This window comes from Molossus molossus, unplaced genomic scaffold, assembly GCF_014108415.1.
Source record: "Molossus molossus isolate mMolMol1 unplaced genomic scaffold, mMolMol1.p scaffold_m16_p_4, whole genome shotgun sequence".
Lineage (NCBI taxonomy): Eukaryota > Metazoa > Chordata > Mammalia > Chiroptera > Molossidae > Molossus > Molossus molossus.
Window position 1 is genome coordinate 114,092,776 of NW_023425377.1, and position 23,238 is coordinate 114,116,013.

General features: G+C 36.0%; 1 protein-coding gene across 3 annotated transcripts in view; it reads right to left on the reverse strand.

Annotated features, from left to right (window-relative positions):
• Positions 1-23,238, reverse strand: part of NAA15 (N-alpha-acetyltransferase 15, NatA auxiliary subunit) — a 45,180-nt gene continuing 21,942 nt past the window's right edge. Inside the window, exons 12-19 of one of the 3 annotated variants that reach the window (XM_036239794.1) lie at positions 23,025-23,153; positions 21,742-21,955; positions 17,821-18,014; positions 13,521-13,629; positions 11,442-11,540; positions 6,729-6,875; positions 5,148-5,245; positions 1-3,471 (exon numbers count right to left, since the gene is read on the reverse strand). In XM_036239794.1, coding sequence (XP_036095687.1) covers positions 3,271-3,471; positions 5,148-5,245; positions 6,729-6,875; positions 11,442-11,540; positions 13,521-13,629; positions 17,821-18,014; positions 21,742-21,955; positions 23,025-23,153 — 1,191 coding nt within the window. In that variant the 3' untranslated portion in view covers positions 1-3,270. Of the gene's footprint in view, positions 3,472-5,147; positions 5,246-6,728; positions 6,876-7,269; positions 7,292-8,893; positions 8,925-11,441; positions 11,541-13,520; positions 13,630-17,820; positions 18,015-21,741; positions 21,956-23,024; positions 23,154-23,238 lie in introns of those variants that run through there. The other 2 variants (XM_036239795.1, XM_036239796.1) reach the window with 2 other exon arrangements.

Here is a 23,238-nt window from a genome sequence, read left to right on the forward strand (position 1 = left end):
CCAAAATGTTTTATTGCTATAAGTTGTGAGATTTCCAACCATCAAAACTTGGAACAAAACAAGGTTTCAGCTCCCTATGGTGCAACGTAGCCATTTCACAGGACTTTGTTTTGGCAGTGGATTCGGTGAAGTTCAGATGCTAGCAGAATGGTATCAAGAAACCCTGTCTGTAACTGAAAGAGGTGGAGCATGAGCCAGAATAAGACTACCCTCCATCTGAAAGGTCAGTCTCTCTTGGAATTCTCTTGAGTAATTTCAAAATTTAAGGCTGGTAATTACTAAGACAAGTACATACGTTATCTTTTAAGAAAATCCAACAGTTCACTTGTTACTTTTTTCTAAACAGGTGCTACACGTGGCAAGTAAAATATTCCTAGAAATTGTGCAGAAGAGACTTCCCTGAATTTATCACAACTACCTGAATCTAACCCACACCTCCCTGGTCTCTTCTTAAAATCACAGCTTTCATTTCACAGCTCTAACAGCAACACACCATGGAGAACAACACTGTGAAAAACAAGGGCCTGATAAAACCCATGGAAAGCTATTCACTAATGCTGGGACTACTTTTAGTCATGCCATTAAAGGTCACACTTTATTGTTGTGCATAATAAATAGATACAGAAAAATGTTGAAAGTGTATGATTAAACTATCTCAAGTTGAGTAAACTAACCTACTCAGACTTTAATTTTTAAATGAGAAATGACAAGAGTAGTAAATATGAAGAAAAACAAAAAGAACTTTACTTTCCTATGTTAATACAGGTCAAGGGACCCTTTCTTCTCAAAAGGGTTGATAACACCAGTTCTTAGCAATAAACATAAGGCACTTGTTTAGATTACAACATCACTGCATTTTCTTTTCCACTTGTTTTTCTAACCCTGTTTACCCCCCACAGTATCATTTGGAATTAATAGAGTGAATGAGGCAAATGTAAGATGACCCAGTTGATACTACTCAGGGAAAAATAGTACAGTACAATGTCTTAGGGGTGATGTCTGGACATAAAATGGACCGTGTCAAGGTCCCCTGACACCAGACAATGTATTCACTATCAAGTAAACCTGAAAGAAAATAAGATATTTATTCAATAGTTCCAGTAAAATTGGGTTGGAATTACAATACGTATGTTAGGAATTTAGCTCCTCACCGGTAACATCTGCATTGAAAGTTGAGTACTCATGAATATTCATTCTAAGACAAGCTACATCATTTGAACATTGTCAAGACAAATATATAAATTCCATTTCAATATACAGTAGAATTTAAACATGATTCACACATACACCCCTATCATATGGCTGGTGCCTCCTCCAAACCCCTCATTAGTGGCAGAGGTAGCACTAGTGTTCTTTCCCGACAGTAAGAACTTCAGTTGCCACTCATAGGAGAAGTTGAAAAAAAGTTGGGTTTTTTGCCATCTGTTAAGATGTTCCTGAGACAGGGCCAGTTAATAAAACATAACAAAGCACTGGAGTTCAGCTTGTACTTTCCTTTACATCACTAAATTTTTAGACTGGGATGTGGAATGCAGGAATGTACTATGAAAGGCTGAGTTTAGCACAACTGTCCAATCAGTGAAATGATCAGGTCTCCTGAAATTCCGTGGAGAATATACTTTCCATAAAAGTACCACAAAAAGGTCAATTATATATATATAATTGATTCATTTTACTTAATCTTATTTGCTCAGATCTTACAAATACAGTGAGAACCTTGACTGGCGGCTAGATCTCAGTGTATAAGGTTTAACAAAATTTTTAAGGCTCATTTTCTCAATCAAAATAACAGTTCTGTTTTCCTTTCGAACGAATTAGCAATGACATTCATAGTACCTGCGGCCACCCAGCCTTCCGAGGCCTCGATGCTGGAGCAGCCCTGCACTGCACTGTGGAACGCCCTGACACCAGCACTAGACCCTTCTGCGGAGCTCGCGGCTGCACTAGCCTCCCAGCGTACTACAGCGCTCTGGCCTGCACCTCTGTTTCCACCTGTGTGTTTTCACAGAAGCCCAACACAGATTAGTTGAAATATTCACACAACTGTTTTTCAAAACAATTTATTGCATCATATTTGGTACCTCATTTTGACAACAAAAAGGAAATTACATCTGTAACTGCAGGAAAAAGAAGCTGGTCTGTTATTGAAAAAAAAATCTTGGGCCCTTTAAAAATTACAAAGTCTTGGGCTTGCCTGAAACAACTGAGCAAGAAATATATTCTTAGAAATGTAGGGCTTCAAGTATTACAAACCTGTGACACTGTGGAAAAATTCCAGAGGTATCTAAACTGCAGCACTTTTTTTCTGCATATCGTGAACAAGGCCTGCTGAGGTTTTTTAACTATTAGTCTCTTGATCAGTCATAGAATGGTAGTCAGGAGTTCTGCTCTTTAACTTCAAGCCATGGTAGATTTCCTTTTTTCACTCTGGGGTGAAAAAATTCATGCTTGCTAATTAGTTGGTGCCATATCACAGTGCATTTGGTTCTTGCATTACAGTTTTAACAAGTTTGGCCAAAACAATGCTGAAAGGTTTGCATTGTTATTTTAGTTCTTCAAGTTTTAGTTAAAATTGAGATTGTTCCAACTGGTTCCTTCAGTTAAAAACTGTGGTACAAGAACACCAAACTGATCATGTACAGTGAATTTTGAAAACACAAGCATATTGAACACCCTCTAGGTTTCTTAGAATTCTGCTTGGTATCTATATGTCCCAGCTTCTACAACATCAAGCATCTGTTGTAGGTTTCTCTGTAAATAGTGATTCACATTTGCATACTTTTTATGGCCAGATTAACCCCGTAACAAAACCAGTCAGATGCTAAAGCCCCAACAACTCTTTGTGCTCAGTGAAAGAATCCAGTGCTAAAACAGCATTTATGCTGTCTGAGATATAGTAAAATCTCACAAGACAAATTTAAAGTAATATTTCTGCCACACACCTGCTTTGTTAGCTGTAACAGCCTCCAGATTTTATATAAATTAGTTTAAAAACATGGGTGGGTAGGTAGGAAGAAGATAGGTATCTTTTTTTTACCCCTCAATTTTAGCAGCTTTTAATTTTTTAAGAAACTGAACCTATATCCTGTAATATGTTAGGTATTTTATATATACTTTTTCAGCAGGATAAAAAACGTAAAACACTATTTGAAGGCAAGAACATTTACTCTTCTCATTCTGTGTAAGTCAGAGCAATGCAGCAGGTGCGTGACAAAAATATTATATACTAGATATGGTCCAAAGTCATTCCATTTGCTTGTTTAATGATGTTCAAATTTCATTGGCCAGTTCTTCAGTTTCTGCAGAACTATCTCCATTAACTGTGATCTTCATATCCTCTTCATATCCAGGAGGCATAAAAGCCAAAGCATAAGGGAAAAGCTTATGACAATTTGCTCTATAAACTTCAGCAGCTTCTTTACAGTCTCCTAGGCTACCGTCACACAAGGCTTCTAATACCTCCATACATGTCTAAAGAAAGAAAAAAGGGTTGTGTTATAGCTTGTACAATAGAAAAGATTTACTGTGAATTTGATATTTTGTTATCAACAGATTTCTGAAATAAGAAGCCAATGTACATATTTAAGATAAACAGAAGCATTTCCTCCCACATATATATTCCATTAGAACTAGTTTCTTCAGAATTGCAGGGTTTATACAAAGGGTGAATGTTTAGGCAGGGCCAGGACTAAAGTTGGGCAAGCAAGGTGTATAGGTTGCTACATTTAAAGAAATGCTCACTTTCAGCAAATGCTGGATCCTGGGAGACAACCTCACCTCAGCCTAGCCTGGCACTACATATAAATGTCAAAATTTACATGCTAATATCAATTACTGCACTTAAGCCTTTTAATTTTTTTGGAGGCTAAGAGCCCATTGGCAAAATCAGACATTGTTTGTCAACCTTGTATTCAAGCTAAAGAGAGCCTTAAGGTACTTCCAATATCTAAGCAGAAAAGAGAGTATCACACACAAAGGGCATATATGCAAAAAAAAAAAAAAAAAAGTTCATGAAAATTTATAATTTTTCCAACCAAACCCCTAAGTACATCTGATTCTTATATTTATTTTTTAAAACATTTTTTTTCTTTATTGATTTGAGAGAGAGAGGAAGGGAGAGGAAGAGAGAGAGAAACACTGATGAGAGAGAACATCAATTGGCCACCTCCTGCATGCCCCCTACTGGGGATTGGGCCCACAACCTGGACATGTGTCCTGACTGGGAATCGAACTGGCGACCTCTTGGTGCATGGGTGATGCTCAACCAGGGCCACACCAGCCGGACTTACATTTCTTTTTTCTCCAATTTTTATTTAATTTATTTTTGTTACAAATGTTTCTTTCCCCTTCAGACACCCTCATCCCTATCCTGCCCCACTACTTCTTATATTTCTAAATGATTCATGTTGCCTTGTATTTCTCATGTTTTGCTTCTTCATCTTTTCACTTGGAAAACACAACGTAGTTTCCAGATATATAATATCCTATAAACTTTGTCAGTCCAGAAGGATTCTGATCTAAATGCTGCATTAATTAGCAACCAAAAAGTCTAATTTTTTTCCTTAAAGGTATTTCCTTCATTTGCTATCAAAGGAACATATTTAACTTTCTTTTAGCAAGTGTTTTTTAAAATGTGGTTGCTCATCACACAGGGAGCTGTCCTTTTTTAGTCTAAATTAGAATCGATATTTTGCAACATACCCATATTATCTTTCACTCTACTTAATCTCATGTTATATTATAAACTACTAAATGAGTATTCAAATGCAATCCATGGTAAATACAACATAAATATGTCAGAATCTTCATGGAGACCACTGCTTGCTCAGAATGAGACATGAATTGAAACCCAAAATTAACCATGAAATGTATTTATGATTTTTCTAAAACATATTTCTAAAAAAAAATGTTCCAAGGAACAGATGTGAAACTAGTTATTAAATGCCAAGTATTCAACTATGCACATGTGCACAAACAAACCTAAATAAATTTAAGGTAAGGTTAAATTTCTGACACGAATTCATAATGGTTTGAAGAATAGTATGCCTAAATAACAAAACATATTATTTGTGGCAATTGTTCTCTTGATGAAAAGAGGAACAAAAAGCAGTCAGACACTCACACAAAAAGGTTATGAAGAATTTTACCTGGAGGTTTCGGTTGGTGAGGGATTCATCAAGTGTTGTTGCCAACTCTACAGCTCGCTTCTGACTAGAACGATCTAAATAATATACCATTTTGGCAGCTAAATGAGAAGAAAAAAGAAAGTGTTTTATTTCAAGGTAAAACTAGCATTTATCCTCCATTCAAAGATAAAAGGCAAGCTATATGTGCACAAAGAGTGTGGCACTTTATTAGAAAAATAAGAATAGCCTTGGCCAGTTTGGCTCAGCAGTTAAGAGTGTCAGCAGCCCGAGAACCAAATAGTCGCGGGTTTGATTCCAGTCAAGGGCACGTACCTCAGTTGTGGTTTGGTCCCCGGCCCTAGTCATGGTCATGTGGGAGGCAACCAATCGATGTGTCTCTCTCACATCAATGTTCCTCTCTCTCTATCTCTCTCTCTCCCCCTCCAACTCTCTCTGGAGAAATATCCTCGGGTGAGGATTGCAAAAAAAAAAAAAAAAGGAAAATAAGAACAGCTATTTGTAACAGTGTTAGTTTTAAAAACTTCTGAGAGGACAAACCAGAAGTAGCCTAACTTTCTAAACTAGAAGGTGAAGGGCTGGTGGGGGGAAGCGAGGGGCAGGCTGGGCAAAAGGGGGGTGGAATAGGGGACATCTATAATAGAGTCAACATTAAAAAAAAAAAAAAAAAAAGGATGATTAACATAAGAGAGACTATAAAGAAATGCAAATATTCTAATAATACTTGGTTTTGTGTTGGAGTATCATGAATAATTTTCTCTCAAAAAGAAAAAAAAGAGCCTAAGTTGGGGTTTAGGGAAATATTCAACCTTGATGATATGAGCCAAAAACCTGAATTCAGAATCCCGCAAAAGCATACAAAGCTGCTGGATTTCTTAGCCAGGTATTTTTAAAGCATGTACTAAAATAAAACACACCACGTACTCTGGCTGGTTATGCTCAGTGGTTAGAGTGTGGGCCCACGAACAGAAGGGTCACGTGGGAGGCAACCAGTAAATGTTTCTCTCTCTCTCTCCCCTCCTCCTTCCCCCTCCCTCCCTTCCATTCTGTCTAAAATAGTCAATGGTAAAATATTCTCGGGTGAGGATTAACAAAAAATAAATAACCACTACCACATGATCCCATCAAGCCCAGAATGTGACTCACCAGCATAGACTCTTGCCAGGTGACCCTTGCCTGTGCGTGGTTTTTGGTGTGTAGCACTGTCAAGTTTGTTTTCTTACGAAAACATGAGAATGGAAGATAATGGCCAAATCCAAGTGAATTTTAAGAGCACAGTGATGTGAGAAAGAAGTAAAAAGTTCCTCCTTCATTGTATGTAACATAGCTAAATTCATTTATATTTGCTTCTTTGTAATGCCTATGCTGAATCAGGAGAAACTACTGACCTTGATTCATAGTCATACTTTTGTCTAGGACATTTAAAACTGTATGGGAAGCATATTTATGCTGCCTGTTTTCATGGGTTAAAATGTGATATATACACGCTGCCTCTCCCATGCGAAAAATGTGTAACGTTGTCATTAACCCATTATAATAAAAAATGAAGTTATATTAGGTGCTAAGAAAAGGACAATTAATTACCTGATAATCTGTGTGGCAATGAATCAGAATTCCTTTTCAGAAAAGTCTCATTAAAATTCTTTGGATTCGTTGCTCCAAAAAGACGATTCATTTCTTGTTTTAACACTGTTCTAACTGCATCAGGTACATCTTTACTTTCACACACTGCTGAACAAATGAAAAACAAACTCTATTAGTAGGTAGACAGTCTGATAAAGTTTGTAGGAGTTAAAACAAATCTACAGATAATTCAACATTTAAAGAGCTATATAAATGTAAAGAATTTTAATTTAAATGTGTCAGCAGAGTAATCTAATGACTTTCTAAAGGCACTCAAAGACATTTAATTGACAGATGATACATTTCCAGAAAAGAACGCAAAACAAAATAGATGACAAAAGATGTAGTTCCACAGCCTTATAAACTCCTAGGTGTTGTTTCCATCGACTTTAAGGGAGTCTGTACAGTAGGGGCTTGATGGCACCTACCTGGTAAATAATGTCACAGCAAATAGCAGTGCTGAAGACAACAGAATTTTCCTCACCATCTCCATCTTCTTCTATACCCAAGTAAGGCATTACAAACTTATAGGTATTATAAGGAAACATGGTTGACTTTACTGACCTTTATTTTCAGGGGCTAATGAACTGAGCTATGACTATAGAATAAACTCCAAAGGACCACCAAAGTATATTCCCAGGCCATGGGACTTGGATAAAGAAAAGCTGACTCCCACCTCTCTGCACTACATCCTAGTTATGCTTTGTTTTATTGCAGGCATACCTCAGCGATATTGCAAGTTCAATTCTAGACCGCCACAATAAAGTGAATATAGCAATAAAGCAAGTCACAATTTTTTTTTGTCTCCCAGTACATATAAAAGTTATGTTTATACTATACTATAGTTAATTAAGTGTGCAATAGCATTATGTCTTTAAAAAAAAAACACAATGTACATGCCTTAATTTAAAAAAACTTTTTATTGTTAAAAAATGCTAACCATCATCTGAGCCTGTTGCAAAAATGGTGCTGATAGACTTACTCAATGCAGGGTTGCCACAAACTTTCAATTTGTAAAAAGATGCAGTGTTTGCAAAGTACAATACAGCAAAGCACAATATAATGAGGCACACCTGTACTATTTTGGTATAGAGAGACGGCCTGGATCTTTGAGCCAGACAGACCTGGGTATATATTTGGTTTGGACAAATCATAACCTGTTTGAACCTATTTCTTAATCTATAAAACTGAAGTGATATCCAACCTAGAAGGATCACAGTATGAAAAGGCTAAATTTAAAAGAGCTATTTAGTAGATATTCAATAAATTATAGTTACTATTTTTGTTATAGATTGAAAACATAAATAGATTTTCCTTTGGTTAGGAACTATGCTGGTGGCTTTCTAACTTTGTCTATAACCAAGTATTTGTACTCTGATAAGTATGTATTGGTGAAGCTAAAGTTTCACAGAATACTGATCCTTACTTTGTGCAATGCATGCTGGTATTTTCTACTTTATTTTTATTTTAGGTGTTTAAATGCTGGCAACAACCCACTAAATTGCTTTCATTTTCAACAACAAATCACTACCCTAAGCTGAATAAACACTGAGCTCTTGCCCTGGCCAGTTTGGCTCAGCAGTTAGAGAGTCAGCCCATGGACCAAGGGGTCACAGGTTCGATTCTGGTCAAGGGCATGTACCTCGATTGCAGTTTGGTCCCTGGCCCTGGTTGGAGTCATATGGAAGGCAACCAAATGATGTGTCTCAGACTGATGTTTCTCCCCATCCCTATCCCCTGTCTGAAGATAAATGGGAAAAATATCCTCAAGTGAGAATTATTTAAAAAAAAAACAAAAAACAAAACCCCCACTGAACTCTTGAGTATTAAATTTTCAAGTAAAATATTTTACACATAATTAGTAATTGAGTAACTGATTGATATGTCCTTTATTGGTTAAACAGCATTTCTTCTATCTTTCTATAGAACTGGGTGGTTCAAATAAACAAGCAACTAGTTAAAGAATTCAGCTCTAATGCCATTATGACTTTACTTTCAACTTGGTTTAAAAGGAATCCTGTGGGGTATAACAAAGATGCCCCAATTTTGTGTGTTTAAGTACACATCTGTTCTTAATAAAGCTATTAAGCAGTCTACCCAACTTCTTGAAGGCTTTCTGAAGATACAGTGCATCTTTTTTTTTTTTCTTTATTGATTCTAGAGAAAGAGGAAGGGAGAGAGAAATAGAAACATCAATGAGAGAGAACATCAATTGGCTACCTCCTGCATGCCCTACATTGGAGATCTGGCCCATAACCTAGGCACGTGTCCTGACTGGGAATCGAACGGGCAACCTCTTGGTGCATGGGTTGACGCAAAACCATGGAGCCACACCGGCCAGGCCACAGTGCATCTTAATCAATACAAATTATCACTGCTTTCATTACTTAAATTTAGTCAAAATAAGGATCTCTTTGTAAATCTCTTTCTGAAAAAGTCAGCCGAACACCTGGAGAAATAGGAATAGCTAATATGCATTTTAATTTTCTGAAATAGCTGTTGCAAGAAGATAGTCACAAGTGCATCAATCCACACACTCACTGTAAGCAAATACATTTAGGAATGCCACTCTTAATTCGTATTTAATGGAAAGTCTCTAACTCCATGGCACTTATATGTATGTATTACTTTACTACCCAGGAAAGAATTATCATATAAAAAAAAGTATGTTACTTTTGAAAATAATTTAAGTGCATTCCATCCTAACCAAGAAGAGATTAAAACTCTTATTTCTAGCCTTAATTTTCTGATTCATAATTTCAAAGTTTGTTTGCTTTTTTGGTACAGGTAGAGTGGGAGGGAGAGAGAGGAAGAGAGAGAGAGAGAGAGAGAGAAACATCGATGTGAAAGGGACACATTGAGTGGCTGCCACCCGCACAACCAACCAGGGCCGGGGACAAACTGCAACCGAAGTACGTGCCCTTAGCAAGAACCGAACCCGGGTCTCTCTGGACCGCAGGCCGACGCTCTAACCGCTGAGCCAAACCGGCCAGGGCTCAAAGTTTTTTTAATATAAAAAAAGAGACTATAAAAAGAGATTTCTCTATTTTCTCTAAATACAGCAATTCCTTCTTCTAGTTTGCATAATATTACTTTCTAAATTTAAAAAGATTGAGGAATGCCCTGGCCGGTTTGGCTCAGCGGTTAGAGCGTCCGTCTGCGGTCAGGAGAGACCCGGGTTCGGTTCCGCTAAGGGCATGTACTTCGGTTGCAGTTTGTCCCCGGCCCTGGTTGGTTGTGCGGGTGGCAGCCACTCGATGTGTCCCTTTCACATCGATGTTTCCCTCTCTCTCTCTCTTCCTCTCTCTCCCTCCCACTCTATCTGTACAAAAAATGGAAAAATGTCCTCGGGTGAGGATAAAGAAAAAAAAAAAAAAAGATTTGAGGAAAAACATTTCTATGATTCTGTTTCTATAACAAGAATCATTTCTTTGATAAGCAATAAATATAATTTAAATAAAGCTTTACTTTTTCTTCAAAGACAAAACAATGTTCTTAATTGGGACAATTTAGCAATTTTCAAAACAATGATTGAGGTGCCCAGTTTAATCTCATTATTTTTAGAATAAATGGATTCATATGGGCCTGAGTATGTAGCAACGAGATAAAACTAATTTAAACGTATTTCTAAATTCTGCAGGTTGTTCTAGTAAAAATTCCATTTCTCCTTTCTCCAGTTACTTACAAACTGAAACAGCACCACTACTTGACTACAGGAGTACTTTATCTACATTTAAAGCTCTTTAGTAAATAGACCTGGGCTCTCATCCCTGCCTCATTATTATTATTATTATTATTATTTTTATCCTCACCGAGAAAAATTTTCCTTTTTTTGTTCAGGTAGAGTGGGAGGGAGAGAGAGGAACAGAGAGAGAGAGAGAGAGAGAGAAACATTGATGTGAAAGGGACACATCGAGTGGCTGCCACCCGCACAACCTACCAGGGCCGGGGACAAACTGCAACCGAGGTATGCGCGCTTAGCGGGAACCGAACCCGGGTCTCCCAGGACCGCAGGCCGCCGCTCTAACCGCTGAGCCAAACCGGCCAGGGCCCTGCCTCATTATTAATCATCTGTTACCTTGAATAAGTAATTTAATCTTTAAGGATCCTAAATTTTTCAACTATAAAGTGAGATAATTAGCATAAAATTCCATCTTTCATTCTCTAAAATTCTGTAGTTCTACTTCACATTAAAATGTATGGAATCTTGTCAAATATTTCAAAAGTACAATGATTATTTTAAAGTTCTTTTAAACCTATATTTAGTAATAAAAATTACGACTTAAAGGATGTGCTAGATAGATAAATAAGGAGATAACCAGTCCATTTCAGAGATTCTTCCATTTAAGAACAATTTACTAAGAAGCTTAACATAATAAAACATGATTCAAAACTTAAACTTATATATGTAATTTTTCAGAAACAGAAACAATGGTGATTCTCAAATACTTGAACTGACCGATGCTACATCAAAATCAGGTAACATCTCTAGCCTTAAAAAAGAAAGACCTTCAACACAAAGACAAGAACCCTGCTTTTTCCCCCTCAGCTAATTTAGTATGCAACAGCTTTAAAAATGATTGCGTTTATGATGATAAACTTGTACAGATCATGTATATAGTCACTATCAACTACTGTAATCAAATATTTAAGAAATGGAAAACAAAAACATACCAGTACTAAAGAGTCGAATCATACACTCATGAAGCCACGGATGACTAGAATCAATAGCAAATGCCCTCTTTACTGATTGTAGCATCAAAAGAAACTTTTCTATAAAAAGAAAAAGTAAAATATTTTTATCATTTGTTAAAATAAGATGCCTTCTTTTGGAGGACTAAGATCTTACAAATAGAAAAACTAATTTAGAGTCAATCACATCTGAACTACAAAACATATGACTGAAGCCAAAGATTTCCTTAGATTAGCAACATTAGCTACTATACTATTTTTTCACACAATGTTCTTTAAGAAAAAAGGTTTTATGAAGTATAAAAAATTTAGACAGCATTCAACATTTAAATTAATGCCATATAAACAAAGAAACAAATCTGAAGCCATTTTACTTTCTAACCTTCTTTAATCAAAATAAAGGGCTATTTCTCATTACTTAGAAAACATCTTTGTTTATATGCTTAAAACTATCTCCATTCCTGTGTTTCCTGACCTGTGTAATGGTTGCTCTCTACCTGACTGCTCCTCTCCTGTTAATCCCCGGCCTCCTTCCCCGGGAAAGGTAGAGTTTTCAGTGACGTTCTAATCCCTGTCTATGCTGTCCCCTACTGACACCCATGTTCCCAAGCTTCAGCAGTGCTTCCACCTGTTGAAGGAAATTTGCACCAGAATCCTCACTGTACTTCTACCATCTACGATTATATCTTTAAGACTTGCCCTAATTTGGCACCATTCTCCAAATATCAAAATTCAAAACCCCAGGCTTCTCCAATATTTTTTCCCTTACCCTCAACACTCATAAAACGAAAGCACTGCTGTGCCTTTTGGCGCACCCGTTTCTCTCCCCTGCAGTGGACTGCCAATGCTGACAGCCCTTCAGAGGTCAGAACACACTCAGAAGCCATGTGGATGGAATTCAGATCACCATTCCCGACTTTAAGCAAAACAGCTTTTGCATTTTATACTTTGGGATTGATTAATTTAAAAGTATTGGTTAAATGGAAGTTATAGTAACTATTAAAACTTTAAAATTAACTAGACTATTTATTAAATTTATTTTCCAAATTTTAACACAATCAATGTGGGAAACAGAAAATATTTTAGAAAATATTCTAATTCTACCTAGAGATAATCTCTGTTATCTTTTTATCTATTTCTTCCTGGCTACTTTCCTATTTTACATACCCAAGCAGGTTATCTTATTAAAATGAAAATCACGCTATAGTTAGTTTTGTGTCCTATTTTCAAACAATGGTATATGGCAACCTTTCCCCAATATTATACTTTTGCTAAACATGATCTTTAAATGGCCCCTTTATAAAGGTACCATTTTATTCAATCTCTTTTAGTAAGACAGTTACACAGCTTGGAGCACAACCTTCTATTAGATCTTACTAACCAGTTTCTCTTCCCTTCAATAAGCATCACCTTAATGATAACTTTCCCCCCCTAACAGACCACTTGGATTACACCAATTCAATACCATAAAATCTTCTTAGTATCTACTATAGTATAAGCACTCTAAACCTGGCAACCAAGACACCCCTCATTTATATTTACCTGGCTCAGGCAATATAGCCAATCTCAACATTATTTATATACACTTGTGTTTTCTTTTCTTTTTTCTTTTTTCACTTGTGTTTTCTTAAAGCCTCTTCCCTTCTATGTATCTCTTCTTGTGGAAATATGAGCCATTCTTCAGCATACAGTTCAAGCATCACATCTTCTATTTTTAACAACAGCTAATAATATAGCTAACATTTATTAATGCTTACTGTGTACCAGACACTATTCTAAGCTCAACATGTATTAACTAATTTGATCTACATACGCATGTGGAAGTTTCTATATCTGACCCTAATCCTAATTATGCATGTACATCTATTATTGATTTTAATGTCCTAGAAGAGATATCCTTGTACTTCACAACATTTTGTGCATAGCAGGCATTTCTGTAAGGAAGGTGAATTGGTATTTGCCAAAAAAATCCTATAGTGGTGAGGCTATCAGAGTTGGGAGACTGTATCTAAGAAATAAAGTGATCAGTGTTATCAGGGCCACTATATCCTAATTGCCTACCTTTCCTAAAGTAAATCTCAAAGGCAAAAAGATGAGTTTCTATCTTGTTCTTCACCAAGTTCTTCAACGGTGTTAAAAATTTAATAGCTTCTTCCAATGGAGTTTCAACCTAACAAAAATAAAAGATATTATACAAATGGAAGTAAGATTTTGGGGGGATGTGGTGTTATTCTTTCTACTAAAAACACTCAAAAAAAAAAAAGTAATCACTTAACCCACCACCCAGGATAACTGTCATATTTATATTCCCACAATCTAAGAAGGGAGATTTTGAACTCTAGAACTCTTCACTGGTTTTTAACCATAGAGTTTATATTGTCTCTGGATAGAAATTATCCAACAAGCAAGGAAGAAGATACAATAGAATCAGGGAAATAAAGACAGTAAGAGAAACAGGTAAGATAACCAAAAGAAGGGAGATGTGAAAGAGGATAAAGAGGGGTAAGAAAAAAAACTGTAGAGAACACTACAGAATGAGTAAATGTTGTTGTTGTTGTTTTTTAATGCAAACAAAGTGAGTATAATTAAGCTATTAAAAAAGTAGTAAAACATCCATTGTCTTGCTTTGTTCCACTATACATTCTATAGAAATCCATATTGTTCAAATGCCATATGACTGGCATTTGAAAAGATTTATATTCTGTCTCTACCACCTTTTAGTAATTATGTAAATGTCATATGAATTACTTACTTGTAATCATTACTGGGCAGGTATAATGTTTACTATATAATTGTGCTACTGTTATACTCTTAAATTGAGTATCGAAACAAGACTATTCTCTGCAGACTGAGGTGAGGGTGGAGAACACCACCGTATGTATCAGAAGGGCAGTGAATTATCTGGATTTTATATTTGCCCTCTCTCATAATAGAGGCAATAACAATTTATTTTCAATGGAATGTGGATTTGCTTTATCGGTCCACATGTATCTGCCAGTACAGTAATTGTAGTTTCACCAACACAGACTGGCAGCATTAAAAAAAAAAAAAAAGAAAAAGAAAAAGTTAAGCAATGAAGTATTATCTATGGCATTATTCTGAGGGATACATGCTCTAAACCAGAAATCAATACCTGGCAATGCCACTCTAATAGCTATAGATACTAAAAAATAAAGGAGAAAGTAGGGGCTCTCATAAGTATGCTGTTCTCAAACATTTGTAAATATTTTACTTATTTCCATGGCTCTTAAGTTCTACTGAGTTGGAATTTGTGCTATATAGTGGAAAAATGTCTACCAAGGAAAGGAACTGGAAACTAAAATTGCCACTGGTCTGTGTCAAGCTTTTCATGGTGTTAGGGGTATAGACCGAAATGAGGGTCACCTAGATATGGCTATTAAAAACAGCCCTGGCCAGTGTGGCTCAGCAGTTAGAGTGTCAGCCCACAGACCGAATGGTCATGGGTTCAATTCCCAGTCAAGGGCACATACCTGTGTTGTAGGTGTGATCCCCAGGGTCGTGCGAAAGGCAACTAATCGATGTGTCTCTTTCACGTTGATGTTTCTGTCTCTGTCCCTCCCTCCTTCCCTCCTATTCTATCTAAAAAAATCAATGAAAAATATCCTCAGATGAGGAGTAACAAAAATAAAAAAATTTAAAACAAAAACAAAATGGAAACAGCCCTGGCTGGTGTGGCTCAGTTGGTTAGAGTGTCGTCCCATGCACCAAAGGGTCTTGGGTTCAATTCCCAGTCAGGGCACATACCCAGATTTTGGGTGTGATCCCAGGTCAAGGCGCATATAGGAGGCAACCGATGGATGCTTCTCTCTCTCTCGAATCAGTCCTCAAGTGAGGATTAAAAACACAAAAAACAAAAACAGAAAACAAGGAATATAGGAAAGTTGAATCAATACAAGCATTATACTAACTGAAATCATCTCATACTGAGTTGGGGTCCTATGTTTATTGAGTGGAGTAATGGATAGAATTGCCAGCATTATACATCTTTTCTCTCTCTCTCAAAAACAAAACAAAACAAAAAAATTTACATTCAGTCATGACAATCTGAATTTACTTAAATAAATGTAGAATTGAACTATATTGATTGGCAATATAAGACATTTGTGAGGGCACTTTTGATCATATTAATTTATAAACTAACCTGAAATCTAATCCATGTTAAGACAATGATGTGTAAGAGTTTATCTCCCTTACACTCTCAGCACAGCAACAAAAATGTGAAACTATTAAACCCTATACAGACAGAATACTAAAGCCTCATTACGCTTAATAAAGAATGTGTGTACACAAACAACAGGGAAGAAAAATCCAGCTGGGATGAATGCTGACTGAAGGCCAGGATGAACCGGAGGGTGGTACATGAGGGAACTCATAAATACCCATTGCTGCCTCGTGATAGGTTGGAGAAACAAGCAACAGCGTCCACCAAGACTTCAGAGTCTGTACTCCATTAACTGAGTATTAGGCTTACTAACTAAACCTCTTTCTATTTCCCTTTTCTCTTTCTTAATAGGAATTGCTAACTTAGTAGTGTTTTATTTATGTTTTATATATACTCTTCTCAACTGGAGACACTAAACTTAGCATTTACCGCATGTAAGAATGTAGAATAGAAATACAGGATCGCAAAAAAAAAGCAAGTACAGATTATAGGCCCAGACTTCAGGCAGCTTTTAATGTGGCCTACAATGCAAGCTCTGGTCGTGATGGCCTGATCTAATTTGGCATTGCCACCACATTGAGGAAATGGGTAAATGTGGATGCTATTAAACCAGGAGCATCTTGGAGGCAGTTACATAGGAAGAGTGTCATGTGCCTAACAGGTAAAAACAGTATATACTAAAGAACAGTTCATTTAGTTCATATACTAAAGAGCCTTCTATTAGGCTTCTTCCAAATACAGCACGTTCTGTAAGCATTACTTTGTTCTGAGACTCCAAAACCCTCTAGCTCCAAAGATTAGACTAGAATTTGACATCTGGTCCAAATGCAGCCATTACAGGCTTGACACAAGGAAAACCCAATAGTCTATAAGGAGGCCTGGTACAGAATTCTGCTCTACGGGGGCACTCAATCCAAACAAGTCCGCTCCTTGAAGACCTATCATGCAAGACATGAAGAGTTACAAAGAAAAAAGTCAGTAAGGAAGGTCATGGGGTGGAGAGAAAGGAAGTAGAAAGAATAATGGTGGCAGAGAGTCAGTTACGGTAGTCAAGCGGTGGTAATAAAGAAAGCTGCATAAAGATGGAAGGCCCCTGAAGTTGATATTATCCCTGAATAACTGCAGCTCTCCATGAGGCCTAAAAGGCCAATTTTCTATGCTCACTCACTTCCCTGCATATTCTCCCAATAAACTCCCCAAAACAATGAAAAGGTAGTACCTTTGTTCCTTGAAAATATGCAATTATTTGTAAAAAGATGTCAATATATCCTTGTGAAATCAAAGCTAGAGTTCTCTCTCTATGGTTCTTAAATAGTAATAATGCTATCAGATATTACTGTTTATCTTTCTCTGGTATAATTCTAAAACTATTTTCCAATTCTATTTGTTAGGTATTATAATTTTTCTTAGTTATAAAGCATTCAGTGATTTTGGAATTTTAGCTACTAGTAAGTCTAAAACTGAATGAACCCTAAGGCAATGTCCTCATTACTATATTGCTTTAACATAATAAATTATGCAATTACTTTTACATGGAGTAGGAGGATGTCAAGGGCCAGAAGAGAAACTGCATAAGTATGTTATTAATTAAAATAGTTCATGTGACAATGAATATCTTATCTTCGTTTCACCTTTATATTAGGTTTAAATAGCAAAGTCCATTAAAGAAATACTGTAAACTGATATGGGTTAGTGAAAAATACATTAAAGAACTCTCTTAAACAAGTGAGTCTCTATATAAAAACTTGCCTAGATATAAAAACAAACATGTTACCACTTATAAGATACACAACATTCTTTACATATTTATTTTCTCTCACCCTAACATCTCTGCCTAGTAGGGAATTTTCCTAGGCCCACTTTACAGATGAGAAAAACATCAGAGAGGTTAGACACAGTGTCCAAGACACACAGTGAAGTGTAAGAGCTGATACGTGAACCCAGATCAGAATGACTCAAAAGCCCAAACTTTCCACTACACCATATAGATTACTCTGGATCAAAATCCATTAATTCAAGGTTTAAATGAAAAGGAAGGGGGCGGGGGATAAAAGACTAAAATTAAAATGATTTTTCGCTCTAAAATCTACAATCAAATTGATTGAATAAGAATGGACAATGATAATAGCTGGTTGTGAAATTTCACTCAATTGTCTATAAACACTAGTTATCAAGTACCTTGGCCAGTTTCTCAGGGATAAGTTCTTCTTTTGGACCTCCAATTTCCTCATCATCATCATCCTTCTTCTTTTTCTGATTTCTCTGCTGCTTTTCTTTTTCTGCGTTTTTTTTCTCTTCTTCTATCTGGGCTTTCTTTTGAGCTCTTCTTTGTTTATTACGTAGCTTTTTTAGTTCTTTGTCAGACATGTTTGCTGCAGGCAGTAAGTTAATTAATAAAATTATAAGCATGTTTATCAGATTAGTAATGGTCTATTACTACTAAATATTCCCATATAAACTCCCACAAAAACATGACATTATACATGTTTATATGTCAATATGTACCTAGCCTATTTTTTTACCCTTACCCGAGGACATTTTTCTATTTATCTTCAGTTAGAGTGGGAGGGAGGAAGAGAGGGGGAGAAAGAGAAACACCAATGTGTGGGGGACACATCGACTGGTTGACTCCCATACGACTCTGACCAGGGCCAGGGACAAACCACAACCAAACATGCCCTTGACCAGAATCAAACCCGCAGCTTATCGGTCGCAGGCTGACACTCTAAACCACTAAGCCAAATCGGCCAGGACTGTTCCTAGCCTTTTAATGATTCTACATTTGATGGAAAGCCCTGTAATCTTTTCAAAAAACTTCTGAAAACAGATAGAGACTTGGTGCTGCAACCACAGCAAAGCACAAATGCATACGAGTTCCTACAGCATTAAACTACTTAAAATTCTAGGAATATAACAAGCTGTTTAATATCTCTACGACTCTGGACTATACTTTCTCCTAGTTAGCCTTCTCTCACCTTGTCAAACAGTTGCTCATTTCCACTCTGTGCTGCCACTATGCCTTATATGCAGAATGGGGCAAAAGTAGGTCTACAGTTGTTTGTATAGAAAATAGAATTATCTATAAATAATAATATAAGAATAAGCTCTGTGGCCCAGCTAGTGTGGCTCAGTGGTTGAGCACTGACCCACACACCAGGAGGTCTCTAGTACGATTCCTGGTCAGGGCACATGCCCAGGTTATGGGCCAAATCCCCAGTGTGAAGCATGCAGGAGGCAGCCAATCGATATTCTCTCACATCAATGTTTCTATCTCTCTCACCCTCTTCCTTCCTCTCTCTCTAAAATCAATAAAGAAAGAAAAAATTTATAATATATATATATATATAAAGAATAAACTCTGTGTTTCACGTACTCACAACAGCACACCTACTTGCTCCACACTGTATTTTGCTTGTTACATAGCTTGATGTACACATCTGTTTCTGATTTAGACAGTGAGCAACTTGGTGGCAGAGACTGTTGTCTTACCTGCAACCTTTGTATTTTAAGGGCCTCACAACATATCAAAATACACAGAAAACACTAAATATTTGCTGATGAAATAATGAATAACTATTGTGGTAAATTAAAATTCTGACACTGAATAAAATTAACATCCCTTGAGGTAAAACTGCAATGTCTCAAAAGAAAGAATGGGTGGGCCCTGGCCGGTTTGGCTCAGCGGTTAGAGAGTCGGCCTGCGGTCCAGAGGGACCCGGGTTCAGTTCCCGCTGAGGGCACATACCTCAGTTGCAGTTTGTCCCTGGCCCTGGTTGGGTTGTGTGGGTGGGAACCACTCGATGTGTCCCTTTCACGTCAATATTTCTGTCTCTCTCTTTCTCTCTCTCCCTCCCACTCTATCTGAACAAGAAATGGAAAAATGTCCTTGGGTAAGGATTAAAAATAATAATAATAAAATACTTGCAATACATACACAAGTATTAGAGTCCTGAAAATGTACAGAACTTGCCAATTCACAGAAGATACATATGCAGATGCTCCACTCCTAAAAATCTAGGAATTATAAATTAGGTATTTGTCCCAAAATAAAAAATTAAAGGAGGAATAATTTTCAGTGTCAGCAATAAAGACAATCTCAAAACAGTGTTGGTGGCAATAAAAACTGATAAACCTTTTATGGAAAACAATTTGGCACTATTTCAAATTCTGTTTGACCCAGCAATTTCCACTTTTAACAGTCCATGTTAAATAAATATATTCATAATGATGTACAAGGACATTTACTATAGTACTGTGATGGTCAAAAAATAAATCTACATAAACTCCTACATAGCCATTAAAATAATCAATAATGATAATAATAAGCTGCATCCAGACATGGAACAATACTATGACATGAAAAGGGAAAAGTATAAGTTGCCGAACACTGCATATGTTATTACCCCATTATGGGCTTCCAAAATTTTTTTGAAAAGAAAAATCAAACAACTACAAAGAATCACTTGGAAATGTATGTGTAAAGTATTTGTACACATAAGACTCTAAAAATTATAATTGTGTATAAAGGAAAATGAAATTTTGTAGGGATAACCGTTTGAAAGGAGATAACCTTTGGGTAGGAGAAAAGTGAAAGATTTCTCACATTTGCTGGGTATGTTTCTGAACTGTTTCAACTTTGTATAAATAGAGTAAATTGTGAATCATTTGTACAATATGAGGAAGAGAAGGAAGACAGGAAGTGTGAACAAAAAGGTAAACAAAAGCCAGAGGTCTCAGCTCTCAGCTTCAACTATAAATTTTTCTACAGAATTTTACTGGCATTTTCTTTCTACTTGAAGAAACAACAGGTAACAACAGATTCAAGTGAAATCTATACAAGGATTTCAATGTTGTGATCTTAGAATGTTCTCAACTGTTCTTTGTTAACAGGTTGTAAATTTAATAATGAATTAACAAAAAAGAAATACAAAGGTGTTTAGCAGGAGGAAGAATACACAAAAAACCAAACTGTAACATCAGAAAAGGAATACATTTAGAATTGAAGAAAAAAAATCTGACACACTTTTTTATGCCCCAAATTCTGTAACATTTTTGTCATGAGTCACAAAATCTTTGGACATATAATTAATTTATATCCTTCTACAAGCCTAGATCGCTTTCATTCTGAGATTCTTTCCCACATAATTATCTGAGGAAGATTTCTCCCTGACACCCTGCTATAAAAAAGGCATGTTAAAAACTGGTCAAATGATAAGTCATTGGGCAATTTTACTAGCTTAATGCAAAGCTGGCTTTTTTTAAAAATAGTTTTTTAATGATTTTTTTTAAGGAGAGAGGAAGGGAGAAAGAGATAGAAACATCAATATGAGAGAAAAATCAATCAGCTGCCTCCGCATGCCCCCTACTGGAGATCAAGCCCGAAACCCAGGAATGTGCCCTGACCAATCAAACCGGGACCTCAGTCCATGGGAGGACGCTCAATCCACTGAGCCACACCAGCGAGGCTCCAACCTGGCTTTTAATGTTCAAGCAATATTCATCTTTTAGTAGGTTAATTACAAATTATCATTAAAAAGGGGAATAACTAGACATACTGACAATACTAATGTATAATGCCAACATTATTTATATAGTAATTTATAGTACTAGAACTAGCAATTTACAGTATTGAATAAACCAGTTATTAAATGTAAAACTCATGAAATTCAACTTCTTAAGAAATAATTATCAGTTCTTACAAATTAAATTCTTAACTTTTGAAAATACAAAGTAAACAGTATTTTTCTTTTGTTGCTTAGAGAAATTCACAAAATGACTGTCCTCATTTTCTAAACATGTATACAATCATCCCTCAGTATCCTTGGGAAATTGGTTCCAGGATTTCCCCCAAATAACAAAATCCACATCCTTTAGGTGCACTGGACAATGCTCCAACCAACTGAGTGACTTGGCCAGGGCCCTCCTCTTTATTTTCAATCCATGGTAGGTTGAATCCACAGATGTGAACGACTGGATAAGAGTATCTTCCCACAAGATGCTTAACAAAATGCTTAGGAAAAATTTATATTACACAAAAACATAAATACACATACCCATACCATAGCAAACAATAAGACATCTTTGTATATTATATCATACCTGTATCAGCTTCATGTTCTTTATTCTCATCTGTAAGGGGGTTATCATGAAGTTTTAAATATATCTCTATAGCAATTCTTGCTGCCTTGAAGTAAAATGGATGTTGTCGAAGTACATCTTCTAGTTTTAATAAGTCCACATATGATCTAAGGGTAATCTTCCTCATACAGTATGTATGAAAGTCAAACTGGTCATCAGTGATTTCTATAAAATGCTAACAAAATTGTCTTTTTTATTATACTGAAGTATAGCAATGTCAAAGAAAACTACAAAATCAAAGCCTTGGAATTACTTGTGTCCTAGGCATGAAAAGATAAGTAAAATAAAATAAAAAGTTGCAATCATTCAATATAAGTTCTTTGCATATCAAATAAGCAAATACAACTGGTCATCATCACCTAGCAGAGTACAATGCATACACCAAGCACTGAATTACTTGCTGAATGAAGAGGAAACACAATACTTTAAAACATACATTTATTCCTTCCTTAATTATACTTAAAGTTTCCATGACAAATCTAACAGTATACATAATGATGCAATATAGATTTATATGTTAAATATTCAGTTTTTATATTTAGAACAATCTGTAAAGTATTATAATATGCAGTATTTGGTCATTTTTCTGAGGATACAAATCTGAATCCTATGCAATGGTAATGCTGGTATGTAGAAGGAAAATCAGTAAGCAAGTAAATCAAGCAGCCAGAAACCAACACAATTCAACTAAGGTCTGGGGTTCTCTATTCAACAACAAAACAAGCATGAAATTACATAAACTATTTTTATCTGGGAAAAACACAAAAAAAGAATAAAAAGTAAAGAGGACTAAGAAAACAATGAATTTATCAAAAATGAGGAATTACATAGGCTAAAGAAATATTGTAAAAAGGCTTCTAAGCTCCTATCTTATAAATATCAATGCTATATGGATGGTATCACTAATCAAATCTATGACTAGGCTTCTAGGACAACTTAATAAACTTTGTATGTTATTAAAGAAACTGCAGCTTTTTGAAAGAAACATTCAAAGATCAATGAAAACATAAGATACAAAGATTCCACAAAGATTTTTACATGAATTCTTTCAAGAAGAGTAGACAATGGGGAAGTCTGCAGAAAATGTAGTCTATACTATTTCCATTATGAAAACTGTAAATACTAACATTTAGAAATCACTTACTGTGACTTATAAAGAAAAAAGAAAAAACAATAGAATTTGCCCCCAAATCTTTAAAATTTAACAGAATAAAATGAAAAACTCATATGTTCAGGATACTTACTCTCTCAATCTCATGACATTTCTTAAGTGCTTCACCAAATTTATTCATTGTCTTATAAGCCTGGGCACATTCTGTCTGGAACCACATGCATTGCATTTCATTCAAATTCTCTACCGCTGATGTTCCTTCCTATGTGAAAATCACAAATATTCAAGACCACTTCTTACCAAATACATTATTCTACCACAGGATTTCAGAAAAAGATGGCCAACTG